This window comes from Bubalus bubalis, chromosome 4 (genome assembly GCF_019923935.1).
Source record: "Bubalus bubalis isolate 160015118507 breed Murrah chromosome 4, NDDB_SH_1, whole genome shotgun sequence".
NCBI lineage: Eukaryota > Metazoa > Chordata > Mammalia > Artiodactyla > Bovidae > Bubalus > Bubalus bubalis.
In genome coordinates, this window is record NC_059160.1 from 163035825 (window position 1) to 163051056 (window position 15232).

The 15232-nt window shown below is 39.1% G+C and overlaps 1 protein-coding gene across 5 annotated transcripts in view; it reads right to left on the reverse strand.

Annotated features, from left to right (window-relative positions):
* The window catches only part of PARG (poly(ADP-ribose) glycohydrolase), a 111651-nt gene that overhangs the window by 13651 nt on the left and 82768 nt on the right, over positions 1-15232 (reverse strand). For all 5 annotated transcript variants that reach the window (XM_044942431.2, XM_044942429.2, XM_044942428.2 and 2 more), the window contains 3 exons: positions 11522-11600; positions 9995-10103; positions 183-288 (listed from right to left, as the gene is read on the reverse strand). In XM_044942431.2, coding sequence (XP_044798366.2) covers positions 183-288; positions 9995-10103; positions 11522-11600 — 294 coding nt within the window. The remainder of the gene's footprint in view (positions 1-182; positions 289-9994; positions 10104-11521; positions 11601-15232) is intronic.

The following is a 15232-nucleotide window of genomic DNA, read 5'->3' on the forward strand; positions in this document are numbered from 1 at the left end:
AATAAAAATACAGATTCCTGCATACACAATAAAAAAACGATTGTATCAAATATTCTTTTTCTTTTCTTTTAGATTGTTGTGGTCCCTTATTATGATAGACCAATAGAAATCTGGTTAGAAGGACTAACTCTAATCCTTAGTCAAAGAACTATTACCCTTCTTATAACAACTGACTCACTCACCTTTTAGTCTAGCATCACCCCCAAAGGCACCACAGCCCCAGTTTCCTGTAGCCACTGCAGACAGGTTCTCTGAAGAAACTCCAGGACGAAGAAATCCACAGTAAGCCTGAAGGATGAAAGAAACATCAAAGCAATGTGAGTGACTAGACACTAGCGGTATTTCTGACTGATGTTCTAGGATCAGTATCCATTATCAAGCTTATGTTCTCTCTCTCTCTCTCTCTCTCTCTCTCTCTCTCTCTCTCTCTCTCTCTCTCTCCTGTTTTCCCTAGGGGCCAAAGGAGAAGGGAAAAAAGAAAAAATCCTGGGATTACAGAAGGAAGAGAGTAAGAAATGATCAGTTCTAATTACTGATTTGCTCTGATGCTGGGCAAATCAAAGCCCTAAAGCCAATACCCCCTTAAGGGGGTCTCAGTTGTCCCCCTTCCCCAGTTCAAACAAATATAAATGAAAGTATCAGAGATATTTCAAGAATTAATGGGATTCCAGTTACGAACTATGAGGGACTAATAGACAGAAAGGCATTTAAGACAGTGTTTTATTTGAAAACTTTTGATTACTATTTTTCATTACAGTGAAGAGTTATTACTATTATGCTTCCTCAGCACTCTCTGAATTATTGGGACTAGATTAATAACTGTGGTTAGCTTTTAAATGTGCTTCTTGCCACTGAAACACTTAAGCGACTATATATAAAATGAGTCCCTATATATAAAAGGGACTCCTATGCTTGGCTATAAGATAACCTTTAAAATCCCTTCCAGCTCCAAGACTCTAGTTTCACAACTGTATTTTAAGCTAGATTATTTTATTTTAAAATTTGCCAGTTACCTGCAAAAAGTACAATATATCCTGAGGATGCTGGCTGCATATTAATTAAATGAACAGCTCATTTTATATATAAGAAGATTGCAGTTTAAGGTCCTAGAGTTTCTGATTTCCATTTCTTTGCTGTCAGGCTAGTTGGTCTTTCTGCCTCCTAAGGGTTCTTAGTTTTCTGAAACTATCAGACTATGTTAAGAAGTTTAATATAATAGCAAAGCAAATATCCCCTGGGCTTTCTCAAGTACCAAGCAAAGCCTGAAATATATCTTATGTATAATAGTAAATAAAATAAAAAGAACCATGTGTGACAGATGTTCCCAGAGAAAAACCAAGGATAAAGAAAGATGCTTCTACGAAACCCACACGTAATACTGTAAATCACACTCTGAAGTTGCTACAAAGGTATAAAAATTTATTTTACACACTGTCTGGATGGATTAACAAGGCTATTTCTTCCACCTCCTCAAAGGCTGTAAATCCTGGCAGATATTAATTATAAGTTGGTACCAGACCATTATTCAATGCTGTGGTACAGAGCTTACACTAGAACTCACAAATTACCTGTATAATCAGATGCATAGAGCTTTTGAAAATCTCTTTCAGGTCAAAACTATCAAAGAGCTCAATTTTTCTGAGCAGGTTCTTCTTGAAAGATACAGATTCTCTGCCTTTATGCCAACAAAGGGAATAGACTTTCTGTCAGAATAGACATAACTTTGCCACTTGCTTTCCTGTCCAATTCTGCAAACACGCCTCGGTGAGGAGGGAAACTTGTTAGCCTCCTAGTTAATGTTTTCTGCTTTATGCCATCAGAACGACTTTAGTCTCTTCCAACACTGCTACCTCTACATATCTGCGCTAAATTTTCTTTAATAAGCAAAAATAGCTCAGTAAAACTAAAGCCAAACAACAGAGAATTTGAAATATTTAGATTATCAGAAGCAAAATCTAACCAATTTTACTAAAAAAAAAATCTTGAAAAATGGCCACAACAGAAAGAAACTATAAAACTGAAGTTACCTTGCATTTATTTTGATTAAATAAAACTTTAAAAAGGTAATCAGATAGAAATTAAATGATGTAAAATAGGTAAAAGAGTAACTAATGATTAAATACAAAGCTCCTTTTTATAGAGGTGATTTATTATATTAGTTTCAGGTATACAGCAAAGTGATTCAGTATTTTCACAGATTATACTCTATTAAAAGTTATTACAAGATAATGGCTATAATTCCCTGTGTTGTCCAGTATATCCTTGCTGCTTTCCTGTTTTATGTGGTGTGTATCTCTCAATCCATAGCCCTAACGTGCCCCCACCCCTCCCCACCCCTCACGGAACCACTAGGTTTACATCTGTGAGTCTGTTTTGCATATACATCATCTGTATTACTTTTTAGATTCCACATGTAAATGATGCTGTGCTGTGCTTAGTCGCTCAGTCATATCCGACTCTTTGTAACCCCATGAACTGTAGCCAACCAGGCTCCTCTGTCCATGGGGATTCTCCAGGCAAGAATACTGGAGTGGGTTGCCATGCCCTCCTCCAGGGGTCTTTCCAACCCAGGGATCAAACCCAGGTCTCCTGCATTGCCGGTGGATTCTTTACCATCTGAGCCACCAGGGAAGCCCACATATAAGTGATATCATATAGTATTTGTCTTTCTCTTATTTCACCAAGCATAAATACTCTCTAGGCCCATCCACATTGCTGTAAAAGGTAGAATTTCATTCTTTTTAATGGCTGAATAATGTTTCATTGTATACATTATCCATTTATCTGATGATGGGCATGGCACTTGGGTTGCTTCCATATCTTGGCTGTTGTTACAAAATTCTTTTATTGTGTTTAAACTGACCACTTCCAAGGTCAGAAATCAGAGAGGAGCAGCAAACTCCTCTGAGTCCCCTTTAGAGGGACAACCCTTGCTTCTCTCCATTCCCCATGTGAGAGATCCCTCACATGTCAGAGACCAGGATGGGGCCACTAATCAGGATAATAACTGAGCTTCTTTGGTAAGAAACAAAGATCAGGTAATGATAGAGATGGCAAAAGAATTGTCAAGTTCCTTCTTCATAGGGGAATGTGCTAGGAGTTCTCAAGAGCTCCACACTGGCAGCAAATATTTCTCCACATGAGCCAAAGCACTTGAGAAGATTAATCAGAGCAGTAAAAGAAACCTTGCTTATTAAACTCTCATCACAGCCTGACCTAACATTCACCATAACAGAGCTATTTATTTTTTTACTAATAAACTACTTAAAAGTGGGAAAAAGAAGAAGCATTCAAACCTCAGTAAGTAGAAGATACCAATAAATATTCCTTGCTCAGAATGGGGCTTCCCTGATAGCTCAGTTGGTAAAGAATCTGCCTGAAAAGCAGGACACCCCGATTCAATTCCTGGGTCGGGAAGATCTGCTGGAGAAGGGATAGGCTACCCACTCCAGTATTCTTGGGCTTCCCTTGTGGTTCAGTTCATAAAGAATCCGCCCACAATGTGAAGACCTGGGTTCAGTCTCTGGTTTGGGAAGATCCCTGGAGAAGGGAGATGCTACCCACTCCAATATTTTGGCCTAGAGAGTTCCATGGACTGTATAGTCCACGGGGTTGCAAAGAGTTAGACACGACTGAGTGAATGAGTTTTGATGGGAAGGTAAAAAGAGAGGGAATTTTGGAGTCCTGAAGGTTGCTGAGGGGAGCCTTGAGAAGCAAGTGGCAGGAGGAAAATACTGGTATCTACAATGAAAAACTAGAGCCCAGCTGGGAAGTGGTAAAAAGAGATATGGGAAGGAAGCCAAGAAATTGAAAAAGGAAACAAAGAAAATAATTTTCAAAACCTAGAGGCCCAGAACTGGGCCCAGGAAATAGATGGTATTCAGGTGAATATTCTGTGCAAACATCCCTGCAACACACATGCACGAGCAGACACAAACTGAAGAACTCGGGCTGCAAAGCCAATTTTAGCCGGCCTAAGAGAATGTCACTAAATTATGTCCTTCATTATAGTGTAATACATTATACTGTTTTCTAGATTAATAATTTAATTACTGTCCTAAGGAGTTGTTTACATTAAGTCAATATAACATATTTGTCTAACAAACTAATACATAGTTCATATTGATAATGATTTTATGTTTTAGAATACAGTGACTTCTTAAAAACAAATATAAAAAGTGCCTAAAGGGAAGTCCCTGGTGGCCCAGTGACTAAGACTCCATGCTCCCAATGCAGAAGGCTTGGGTGTGATCCCTGGTCAGGGAACCTGACCCCACATGCCACAACCAAGGCCCAGTTGTTCAGTCACTCAGTGGTGTCCAACTCTTTGCAACCCCATGGGCTGCAGCATGGGTTTTTTTTTAAGTGCCTTTAGAATCTTTTAAAGGACAGAAATGGTATGAACCTAAGAGAGGCAGAGATATTAAGAAGAGGTGGCAACAATACATAGAAGAACTGCACAAAAAAGACCTTCACGACCCAGATAATCACGATGGTGTGATCACTCACCTAGAGCCAGACATCCTGGAGTTTGAAGTCAAGTGGGCCTTAGGAAGCATCACTACAAACAAAGCTAGTGGAGATGATGGAATTCCAGTTGAGCTATTTCAAATCCTAAAAGATGATGCTGTGAAAGTGCTACACTCAATATGCCAGCAAATCTGGAAAACTCAGCAGTGGCCACAGGACTGGAAAAGGTCAGTTTTCATTCCAATCCCAAAGAAAGGCAATGACAAAGATTGTTCAAACTACCACACAATTGCACTCATCTCACACACTAGCAAAGTAATGCTCAAAATTCTCCAAGCCAGGCTACAACAGTATGTGAACTGTGAACTTCCAGATGTTCAAGATGGATTTAGAAAAGGCAGAGGAACCAGAGATCAAATTGCCAATATGTGCTGGATCATCAAAAAAGTGAGAGTTTCAGAAAAACATCTATTTCTGATTTATTGACTATGCCAAAGCCTTTGACTGTGTGGATCACAATGAAGTGTGGAAAATTCTTCAAGAGATGGGAATACCAGACCACCTGACCTGCCTCCTGAGAAATCTGTATGCAGGTCAAGAAGCAACAGTTAGAACTGGACATGGAACAACAGACTGGTTCCAAATCAGGAAAGGAGTATGTCAAGGCTGTATATTGTCACCCTGCTTATTTAACTTATATGCAGAGTACATCATGAGAAACGCTGGGCTGGATGAAGCACAAGCTGGAATCAAGACTGCCAAGAGAAATATCAATAACCTTAGTTATGCAGATGACACCACCCTTAGGGCAGAAAGCAAAGAAGAACTAAAGAGCCTCTTATGAAAGTGGAAGAGGACAGTGAAAAAGTTGCTTAAAACTCAACAATCAGAAAATTAAGATCATGGCATCTGGTCCCATCACTTCACGGCAATAGATGGGGAAACAATGGAAACAATGACAGACTTTATCTTTTGGGCTCCAAAATCACTGCAGATGGTGACTGCAGCCATGAAATTAAAAGCTGCTTGCTCCTTGGAAGAAAAGCTATGACCAACCTAGACAGCATACTAAAAAGCAAGGACATTACTTTGCCAACAAAGGTTCGTCTAGTCAAAGCTATGGTTTTTCCAGTAGTCATGTATGGATGTGATATCTGGACTATAAAGAAAGCTGAGCGCCGAAGAATTGATGCTTCTGAACTGTGGGGTTGGAGAAGACTCTTGAGAGTCCCTTGGCCTGCAAGGAGATCCAACCAGTCCATCCTAAAGGAAATCAGTCCTGAGTATTCACTGGAAGGACTGATGCTGAAGCTGAAACTCTAATACTTTGGCCACCTGATGTAAAGATCTGACTCACTGGAAAGACCCTGATGCTGGGAAAGATTGAAAGCGGGAGGAAAAGGGGACGACAGAGGATGAGATGGTTGGATGGCATCACCTACTCAATGGACATGAGTTTGAGTAAACTCTGGGAGTTGGTGAAGGACAGGGAGGCTTGGCATGCTGCAGTCCAAGGGGTCGAAGAGCCAGACACGACTGAGCAACTGAACTGAACTGAAGAACCTTTTAGAAGAATATAAAGTAATATTAAGTCTTAAAATTATCCTTAGATTCAGTAACAATTTTATAAATTTCTTCTTTGTAAATTTCTTTTATTTGATTAAATAACAACTGTACAAAGATGTTTAAAGTGAAAGTGTTAGTTGCTCAGTCATGTCTGATTCTTTGCGACCCCATGGACTGGAGCTTGCCAGGCTCCTCTGTCCATGGGATTCTCCAGGCAACGATACTGGAGTGGGTAGCCATTCTCTTCTCCAAGGGATCTTCCCAACCCAGGGACTGAATGCAGGTCTCCTGCACTGCAGGCAGATTCTTTACCATCTGAGCCAGCAGGGCAGCTCCTCAAAGATGTTTACTACACTGCATATAATAGAGAACCCTGGGACCACCTATTAGTTTAGTTAAGAAACTAATAGCTAAGTCTTAGTATATCAGCTAAGTCCTCATATTCAACCCAACTAATTTTATGGCCATTAAACATATTATTATGAAGATCATTAGAAAGTTTGAAAAATATAATTATGGATAAATTAAATAAATACAATATTTATATCACTTTTGAACACATTTATATGAAACTTAACATTTGTGTGGAAAGTCCTACAAAAATGAAAACAATTATTTGAAAGGTAAAATTATAGATGATTTTTTGTCTTTAAAATAACTGTAACCTTAGTAAATAGATGTTGCCTTTTCAAGTTGCAATATAAAATGAAAACATCATTTAGACCTTAGATTTCCCATGTGTGAAGTCAGAGATTAGATTATATATTTCTATGGTTATTCTGATTCTATACATTGAGAAACTGAAGGGAAAACTCACTAAAAATGATACATTTTGAACCAATATTCCTGAAAAGTAAAGTAACACAGACTTCAAGAAAAAATTATAAATGATCAGATGTTGAACTTCTTTGAACTAGCAACAGCAAGGACTGCTCGGTTTTGTTAACCAAGCACTGTAACAATCCACTCCTGAATTTGGTGATAATAACAAAAACAACAAAGTCAATACATTAGTTTTTAAAAGGTAAATGGTGATTTCCTGCCCAGATGGTCTCCTCACTTTGTTAAATTTCTGATCCAGATGACTCCATGGAATATATTTGTTACTTAATCTTATTGGATTGAGTCTAACACAGCTAAACACAACTTTCCACAGATGATTTCTTTCTTCCTTTGCTGAGCTATTTGCCACTTTTACAACCTGGAGTCATAAATCTTTCCAATCCAAAGACAGTTCTCCTAGAGAATGTTACCTAGCTGACCTTTCACAGGTTTAAAACACGCTTCACAGTATTAGTCAGATGAAAGGAGTCTGACTCGTCGCTTTAAAAACCGACTCTTCTCGTCAGTCATGATGTGGGTCCAACAGGCTGGGAGGAGCCTGGATAGAGTCAGTTGTTTCCAGAGATGATAAAGCGCTTTGTGGGGCTGCCCTTCAATTGTTATCTGTTGTGTGTGTATATCCTCTGTCGCTCAGTTTAGTCTGATTCTCTGCAACCCCATGGCCTACAGTCCACTAGGCTCCTCTGTCCATGGAATTTTCCAGGCAAGAATATAGGAGCAGATTGCCATTTCCTCCTCCAGGGGAATCTTGCCAACCCAGGGACTCAACCCCTGTCTCCTACACTGGCCGGCAGACTCCTTACCACTGCGCCACCTGGGAAGCTGAGTGATGCCTGAAAGCGGCAAGCCCCGAGAGTTCAGAGATCCACACTGAATTCTGATGGGGAAAACTGGTCTATGGCTTCATTTGGAAAAATGGAGTTTTTCTGTTCCTGTCTAGTTTCTTTCTGGCATACAAAAAAAAAAAAAAAAAAAAAAGGCACTGTACAAGTTATCTCTGAAGTGATTTAATATAGAGTTCTGCTTTAAACCTAAGTTTACAAAACACAGTGAGATGTAAAACATTTAATTTACTATGCTCTCCAAGTTGTGGTGTCATCGGTTAGCCATAGGGAATTAAAAATGAGAATATTTATTTATGTCCAGGGTTATATTTGTAAAAGTCAATGATCCAGCTCCTGCAGGAAAGTATTTGTGGGAATATAAATATTATCCATAAAAAAAAAGAACCTTGAAATGTGTGTTAATGTACAATAATGGTTAAATACATTTCCTTTTCATACATGTCTCTCTAAACTTTCCATATATTTCTTGCCATAACAAAGTACCACACAGACTATGCGAGTAAAACAACAGACATTACTTTTCTCAGTTTAGGAGACTAGAAGTTCAAGGTCAGGGTGTCAACATGCTTGGTTTCTTTTGAGACCCCTCTCCTCGGCATGCAGACGGTCACCTGCGTGTAGACCCACACATGGGATTCATTCTATTTGCGTGCACTCCTAATTTTTTTTTTTTTGTATGACCTAATCTCTTCTTATAAGGATACTAGATTGCATTAGGGCCTCCCTGGTATCCTAGGACCCCCACACCCACTGATTATAAATGTCTTCTACTATCAATGACCATGTGACACATTCACAAACACTTTTGATGAAAAGCTAAATATAAATCTCATTCTACTTGATATACTACGTAATAAAAACACCATGTGCTTGGAGACAACTGCTTTAAGGCAAGAGTTTAGACAGTGAAAGCAGGCTCACGTTTAAAAGGTACCTAAAAGATATTCCTTAGTATCATGAGTCATATAAAAGAGAAATTATAACTATTGACATATCAAAGAACAGTCTTTTTGGACAGCTTTTCTGAGGAATTAAAGTAAAATGGAATCTGTATGTAAGTTCAATTTTGGAAAATAATGCATTTACTCTTCAAACTTTTATGCGATTCCTTTGAGAACTTCAAATGTTAAAATAACCTAATTGTATATTTTAAAAATATGTTCAACAGCAAATTAGATTCTCAAGTACACTAGGATATAAGATAACAAATGTAATTATATTGGAAATATCCCCTAAGTTTTAAGCATAGTAAAAGCCTTTCTGGATTATTTGGTTATTTTACTGACAACAATATGAAAGGTAAGGTACTTGAGCTGGAATTAGCAGAGCACCACACAGAGGCCATTCCTGTGGTCAGACCCAGGGAAAAGATGCGAAGATGATATTCTGAGGCCCACATGCCAGTCCAACAGCACTCCCAACTCCCTTGCCATGGTACGCCCAGTCGGCTCTCATTACCGAAGTCTGTGTAGGGACTGGCACATGGGAGTCATGCAAAACCACAAACCTTATCTTAATAATGAATTTCATGACCAAATCCTATTCATGGAAGTTAAAAAATGGTTTTCAGAATTGGGTCAGTCTTGGCTGTGAGAGTAATTTGAGGAACTAAAGAAAAAAGCAACAGTTTTGGTAAGGCCTTATCTACCTAGAGAATAGAATTAGAATGCTATTGTATGTTAGTTTATTTATTATGGTTAACTAGTAAAAACTTGAACTAACAATAGGTCTAGCTCATTTTTATATTTCTGTAACATAATAAAAAAATAAAATGATTACAGGAGATAAAACTAAGCACAGAAAGCTATATATTCCGTCATAAATATGTCAAATTACCAAATAAATAATTTACATGACTCTTAGCAACATGAGAACAACAATGACTTGACTTTCATGGTTTATCTGTTTTAATCCTGATAGCATACCTTGCAGAGAAAGTTTCATTGGGTAGGTCTGAAAAAAACTTTCAAGGTTCATTCATTTCTATATCGTTTTAAAATGATAATGTTCCAAAGCAGCTAAATGTACTTGATGAGATAAATGCATGTGTGGGGCTTAATATCAAGCAACAGTCTATCTGGCATCAGTAATCAAACAATTACAAAATGGAAAGTACATCCTGTCCAAGCTGACAGACCCATTAAATCGGGAGCGCTGTGGGCAGACGCCCTGACATTGCAGGAATTACCAGAAAGCATTAATTTCAGCATTAATAAAATGGCAGCAGATAGATACCACTGCCAGATGAACAAAGAAATAAGGTTACTGGCCTTGTTAAGCTCCCGTCTGATCTTCTCGGGCACAAACTGGTCAAGGTAGCGTCTGAAGTGGAGGGCGTCGATGGCGACGACCTCAGTGCTGCGCCGCTGCCAGTCGTCCCTGGGGCAGGACACAGGGGGTGGGGAGGAGTGGGGAAGGCACTCACCAGACAAGCCCCGCCAGGGCAGGGTCGGAGACTTCCAAGGGGTTAATACGTTACAAACCAACCAACCAATGGCTTTATGCCTCAGCAAATCAGGAAGTCCAAGGCACACGTATTGTGGAGTACCAAGCATTAAGCAGTAAAATGAAAAGACAGAACATACTGTAAACAGATACACCATTCACAGTGAGTCTTCGAGGTTAAAAGATTTGGTGGTCAAACCAAAGGGATTTAGTTCTTTGTTTTCCCCCTATCACTAAAGACCTGGCCTTTGTATCTGGACAAGAGCTCTTTCCTCTGTTCTGGAAGAACTGCTCTAAATCACTGAGTTTGTAACATCACCGTGTATTGTCCAAAAACTAGTCCCAAGGAGTCAAGTGCTATGGGAAAAAAAAGTGTAACAATTCATTACAAAATTCTACCTGCTACCTTCAACTGCTGAGTGCACAAAATTATTTTTTAAAAGGCAAAGAAGTCAAAGAAAACAATAACAATTTGCCTGTGGAGACAGGAAAAGTTGGATGAGATGGTGATTTTTGAAACATGAAATTCTTAATATTCATCTCTTTATGAACATGCATAAAATGATATTCCCATCAATGCTTCACACTAAAGAACAGCAACAGAAGCCTTCATGCTAGTCTGTAAATAATTATAAAGAATTAAAAATCCACCTTAGTGACTGTTGCAGCCATATATTTTACCCAAAACAAAGAAAGACTAGCAACTGGACTTGGGACATTACAAAGAGTAAGGCTGTATGGCTACAAGGCCGGTGGCTGATTCTTTCTGCTACAATGGCTCTTCCCACTGAAACACATACACACTTGCCACACACACGTTTTCAATAAAAATTTGCCCCTGGGGAAGCAAAAAATGTCAAAGTGTAAGAATGTATTGCAATAAGAAACCAGAGACAGCAGCAGCAAAGTTCTCCATGGGTTCTGCTCGCAATCGTTTTGTGGCATCAGGCAAACTGTCCCAACTAGGTTTCCCCCACTTACCTAATCTCACAGAAGTTAAGGACAACTAAAAAGGCTGTTTAAAGGCTGTAAGTTGTCATTAGAATCCACTCGAAATAAGTGTGTTGTTGGAAGTTAACCTTCAGTGGATGCTTACAATTAGCAGCAGAGACACCTGTAGAGAGTTGTGCCTTTCCTGGTCTTGGTTTAGATATTTGGCTTTTCTTTCTCTGTTCTTCTCTGAGTATACAGAGATGGTGAATCTGTTTTAACTACTAGTGAAACTGTACTATCGAATCTAAGAAGAAAGTTATATTTCTCAAGTAAGAGTAGATGGAAGACAGAATGTACCAGGGTCAAGCCCACATTCCTTAGCTTTTGGCCATGTGATACCAAAGTAGAAATGAACTCACCTTTCACTCCTATCTTCATGGCTCCGGGCCCAGCGGTATGTTTCGGCATAGCCTGTGTATTCACTGTACTGTTCAGTACCTGAAACAAATAATCTGCCACTCTTATTTTTCAGAAAAAATATTTCTTAAAAACTACACCTTCTAAAGGGTCTCTGTTAAGAAACACACAAACAAGCAGATAAAAAACTCCACTAGTCTTAATGACTTATTATTTCACATGAAGAAAAAAATGATGCTTCCAGAGGCAACCACAATATTTAACATACAGTGAATGAATGGTCCAATCAACAAAGAAAATAAAATAGTCTGTCATATTCATTTTTCCTTTTATGAGTACATAAAGATAGTGTTTTACAAAAGTCCACTGTCTTCAGTGTCTGCAATCCGATGGTAATATTTAATTTGCATTGTTGAGAAAATAAATTTTACATAAAAACATTCCCTAAGAAAAGTACCAATAAGATTAAATTTAGGATTTGCCTATCAATAGGCAAAATACTTCAAAGGGCTTTGTAAAACCAGGATATTATGCATGAGAAGACAGGGAGGGAGAAAAGCATAATTAACATCTGATAAGAACAGGTACCAAGCTTGGCATTTAACACAGGCTTCTAATTCATGGGACCTGAACGTATCAATAAGGACGGTGTCTACAGTGTTCTACTAGTTAACTAAGCTCACTCCAACTTCTATGGTCAACTCAATAACTGATAAGATCAACAAACAGTAATATTAAAAGCTGAAAACCTTGAGCAAGACAATGCTTTTCACATATAAAAAAGAAGAGAAACCAGACAACATTGAGAACTAAGACTAATGGCACTTTTAGTACACTTGACTCTTGAACAACGTGAGTGCGAGCTGCATGCGTGCCCTTACACTGTGCATGTTTTCAGTGGTGAATGGTACAGTACTAACTACACAATCTGCAGCTGCCTGAATCCACAGATGTGGTCCCCTAAAGTGACGGAAACATGTGTTCGAAGGGCTAACTTGTAAGTTACCTACACATGTAAGTTGTATGTGGATTTTATGGTGCTACTTTTCTCTTTAAAAGATATACTTCAGTGGCAAAGTGAAAGTCACTAAGTTGTATCTAACTCTTTGCAACCCCATGGACTACACAGTCCATGGAATTGTCTAGGCCAGAATACTGGAGTAGGTTCTCATGCCCTCCTCCAGGGGATCTTCCCAACCCAGGGATTAAACCCAGGTCTCCTGCATTGCAGGCAGATTCTTTACCAGCTGAGCCTTAAGGGAAGCCCAAGAATATAGGAGTGGGTAGCCTATCCCTTCTTGAGCCGATCTTCCCGACTCAGGAATCAAACTGGTGTCTCCTGCACTGCAGGTGAATTCTTTACCAACTGAGCTATCAGGGAAGCCCATACTTCCATGCGGTTCCTACCAAGATGAATAAACTGAATCTAGTTATGAAAAAACACTGGGCAACCCCCAAAAAGAGATATTCTACCAAGTAACTGGCTTATATATTTTAAAAATATCAAGGTGAACAAACACAAGGTTGAGAAAGTGTCCCAGTTTAAAGAATGTGTGACAAGTGTATTCAAAGAAGAGATATACGCACCCCTACGTGCACAGCAGCACTGTTTACAGCAGCCAAGACGTGGACACAGCCGCAGTGCTCAGCGGCAGAAGAACTGAGAAAAGACGACGCCCCGCCCCCAACACACACACACAATGAAACATGACGTAGCCATCAGAAAGAATGAAGTCATGTCACTTGTAGTAACACGAATGGACCTAGAGATTATCATACTAAGCAAAGCAAGACAGAAACCACATGATACCACTTATACATGGAATATAAAACACGACACAAATGAACACTTTTACAAAACATAAACAGACTCAGACACAGAGGACAGGCTGTGGTTGCCAAGGGGGAGTGGGAGTAGGGGTGAGAAGGACTGGAAGTTTGGGATCAGGAAAGGAAAATCATTTATAAAGTGTGGAGAAACAACAAGGTCCTTCTGTAGAGCAGAGGGAACTATATTCAATACCCCGTGACAAACTGTAATGGAAAAGAATATGAAGAAACTATCACACACACCAGTCAGTCACTGTGCTGCACGCAGGAAATGAACATGCTGTGAGAACTATTCTTCAATAAAATTTTTTTAAAAGTCAAATCTTCCCAAATTGATCTGTAGATTCAAAACAGTCTTAATTAAAATTCTAGGACTGCCCTGGTGGTGCAATGGGTATGAATCCGCCTGCCAATACTGGGGACACAGGTTTGATCCCTGGTCTAAGAAGATTTCCACAGGCTGCGGAACGACTAAGCCGGTGAGTTGCAACTACTGAAGCCCGTGTGCCTAGAAGCCCTGCTCCACCATGAGAGGAGCTGCCTCAGTGAGAAGCCCAGGCACCGCCACTGACGGGAGGCCCCCACGCTCCACACCTGGAGAAAGCACGCGCAAAGCAACGGGCACCCAGCGCAGCCACAACACAGAAGTAAATAAATAAAATCATTTTTTAAAATTCTAAGAAGCTTTTTTGTAGATAAATTCAACAAACAACTCTGAAGAAGAACAAAGCCGGAGGGCTCACACTGATTTCACAAATTATTATAAAACTACAGTAATCAAATCAGAAAGAATTTAAAAAAAAAACCCTCCAAAACAAAACAAAACCCAAAACCCTGAATTAATAAACTGGACTTCAAAATTAGAAACTTCTGTTTTTCAAAAGTCATTGAAGATAATGAAAAGATTTATTTCATGTACCTGATAAAAGACTTATCTAAAATATATAAAGCACTTCTAAAACTCAAGGTAAAAAACTATACCAGTGGTTGATTCACGTTGATGCATGGCGAAAACCACCACAATATTGTAAAGTAATCAGCCTCCAACTAAAATAAAGAAATTAATTTAAAAGAAAAAAATACCCCAATTAAAACACAGGCAAAAATATGACTTCATGTGTGTAGCCATATGTCAAAACTTACCTAATTGTACACTTTAAATATATATAATTTGTTATATGCCAATTATACTTCAATAAAACCATTAAAAATGTAATCTGTCTTCACTGGACTGACAGCTTCTCAAGGGCAGGAATTATAAATTATTAATGTTTGTGTCTACATTAGCATCTTCCCCTGGAGGAGGGCATGGCAACCCGCTCTCCAGTGTTCTTGCCTGGAGAAGCCCATGCACAGAGGAGCCTGGTGGGCTCAGTCCCTGGGGTCTCAAAGAGTTGGACAGGACTGAAGTGACTTATCACGCACGCACAATGTAAGAATACAGTAGCAGCTGAGTAAGTACTTGTTGCATAAACGTAATTAACGAGCAAAACAGGAAGTACATTGAGGTTAAAATGAATCCAGAAATACTTAATCTGGACTAAGTATTATGTAATTGACATATATTTAAAAATTCATTTACCAAGAGCATGACATGGTAAGAGCTATGAGGAATCACCCAAAGTGAATCCTTAAGTAGCCTAATCTCACTGGACTTCATTTCAACATCAAAAAATCAAGCCTGCCAATAATTTTTATATTGTTTATCTCACAGAATTGCTTGGAAAACCAAAAAATAAAACAAATTTAAAACCCTTCAATACCTTCAGTTGGTATTTGGTGTCATCAGACTTAACTTTCTTAGAGAGTAGAGAAACCAAGGGATTCCCTGGTGGCTTAGCTGGTACAGAACCTGCCTGCCAATGCGGAAGACAGAAGAGACA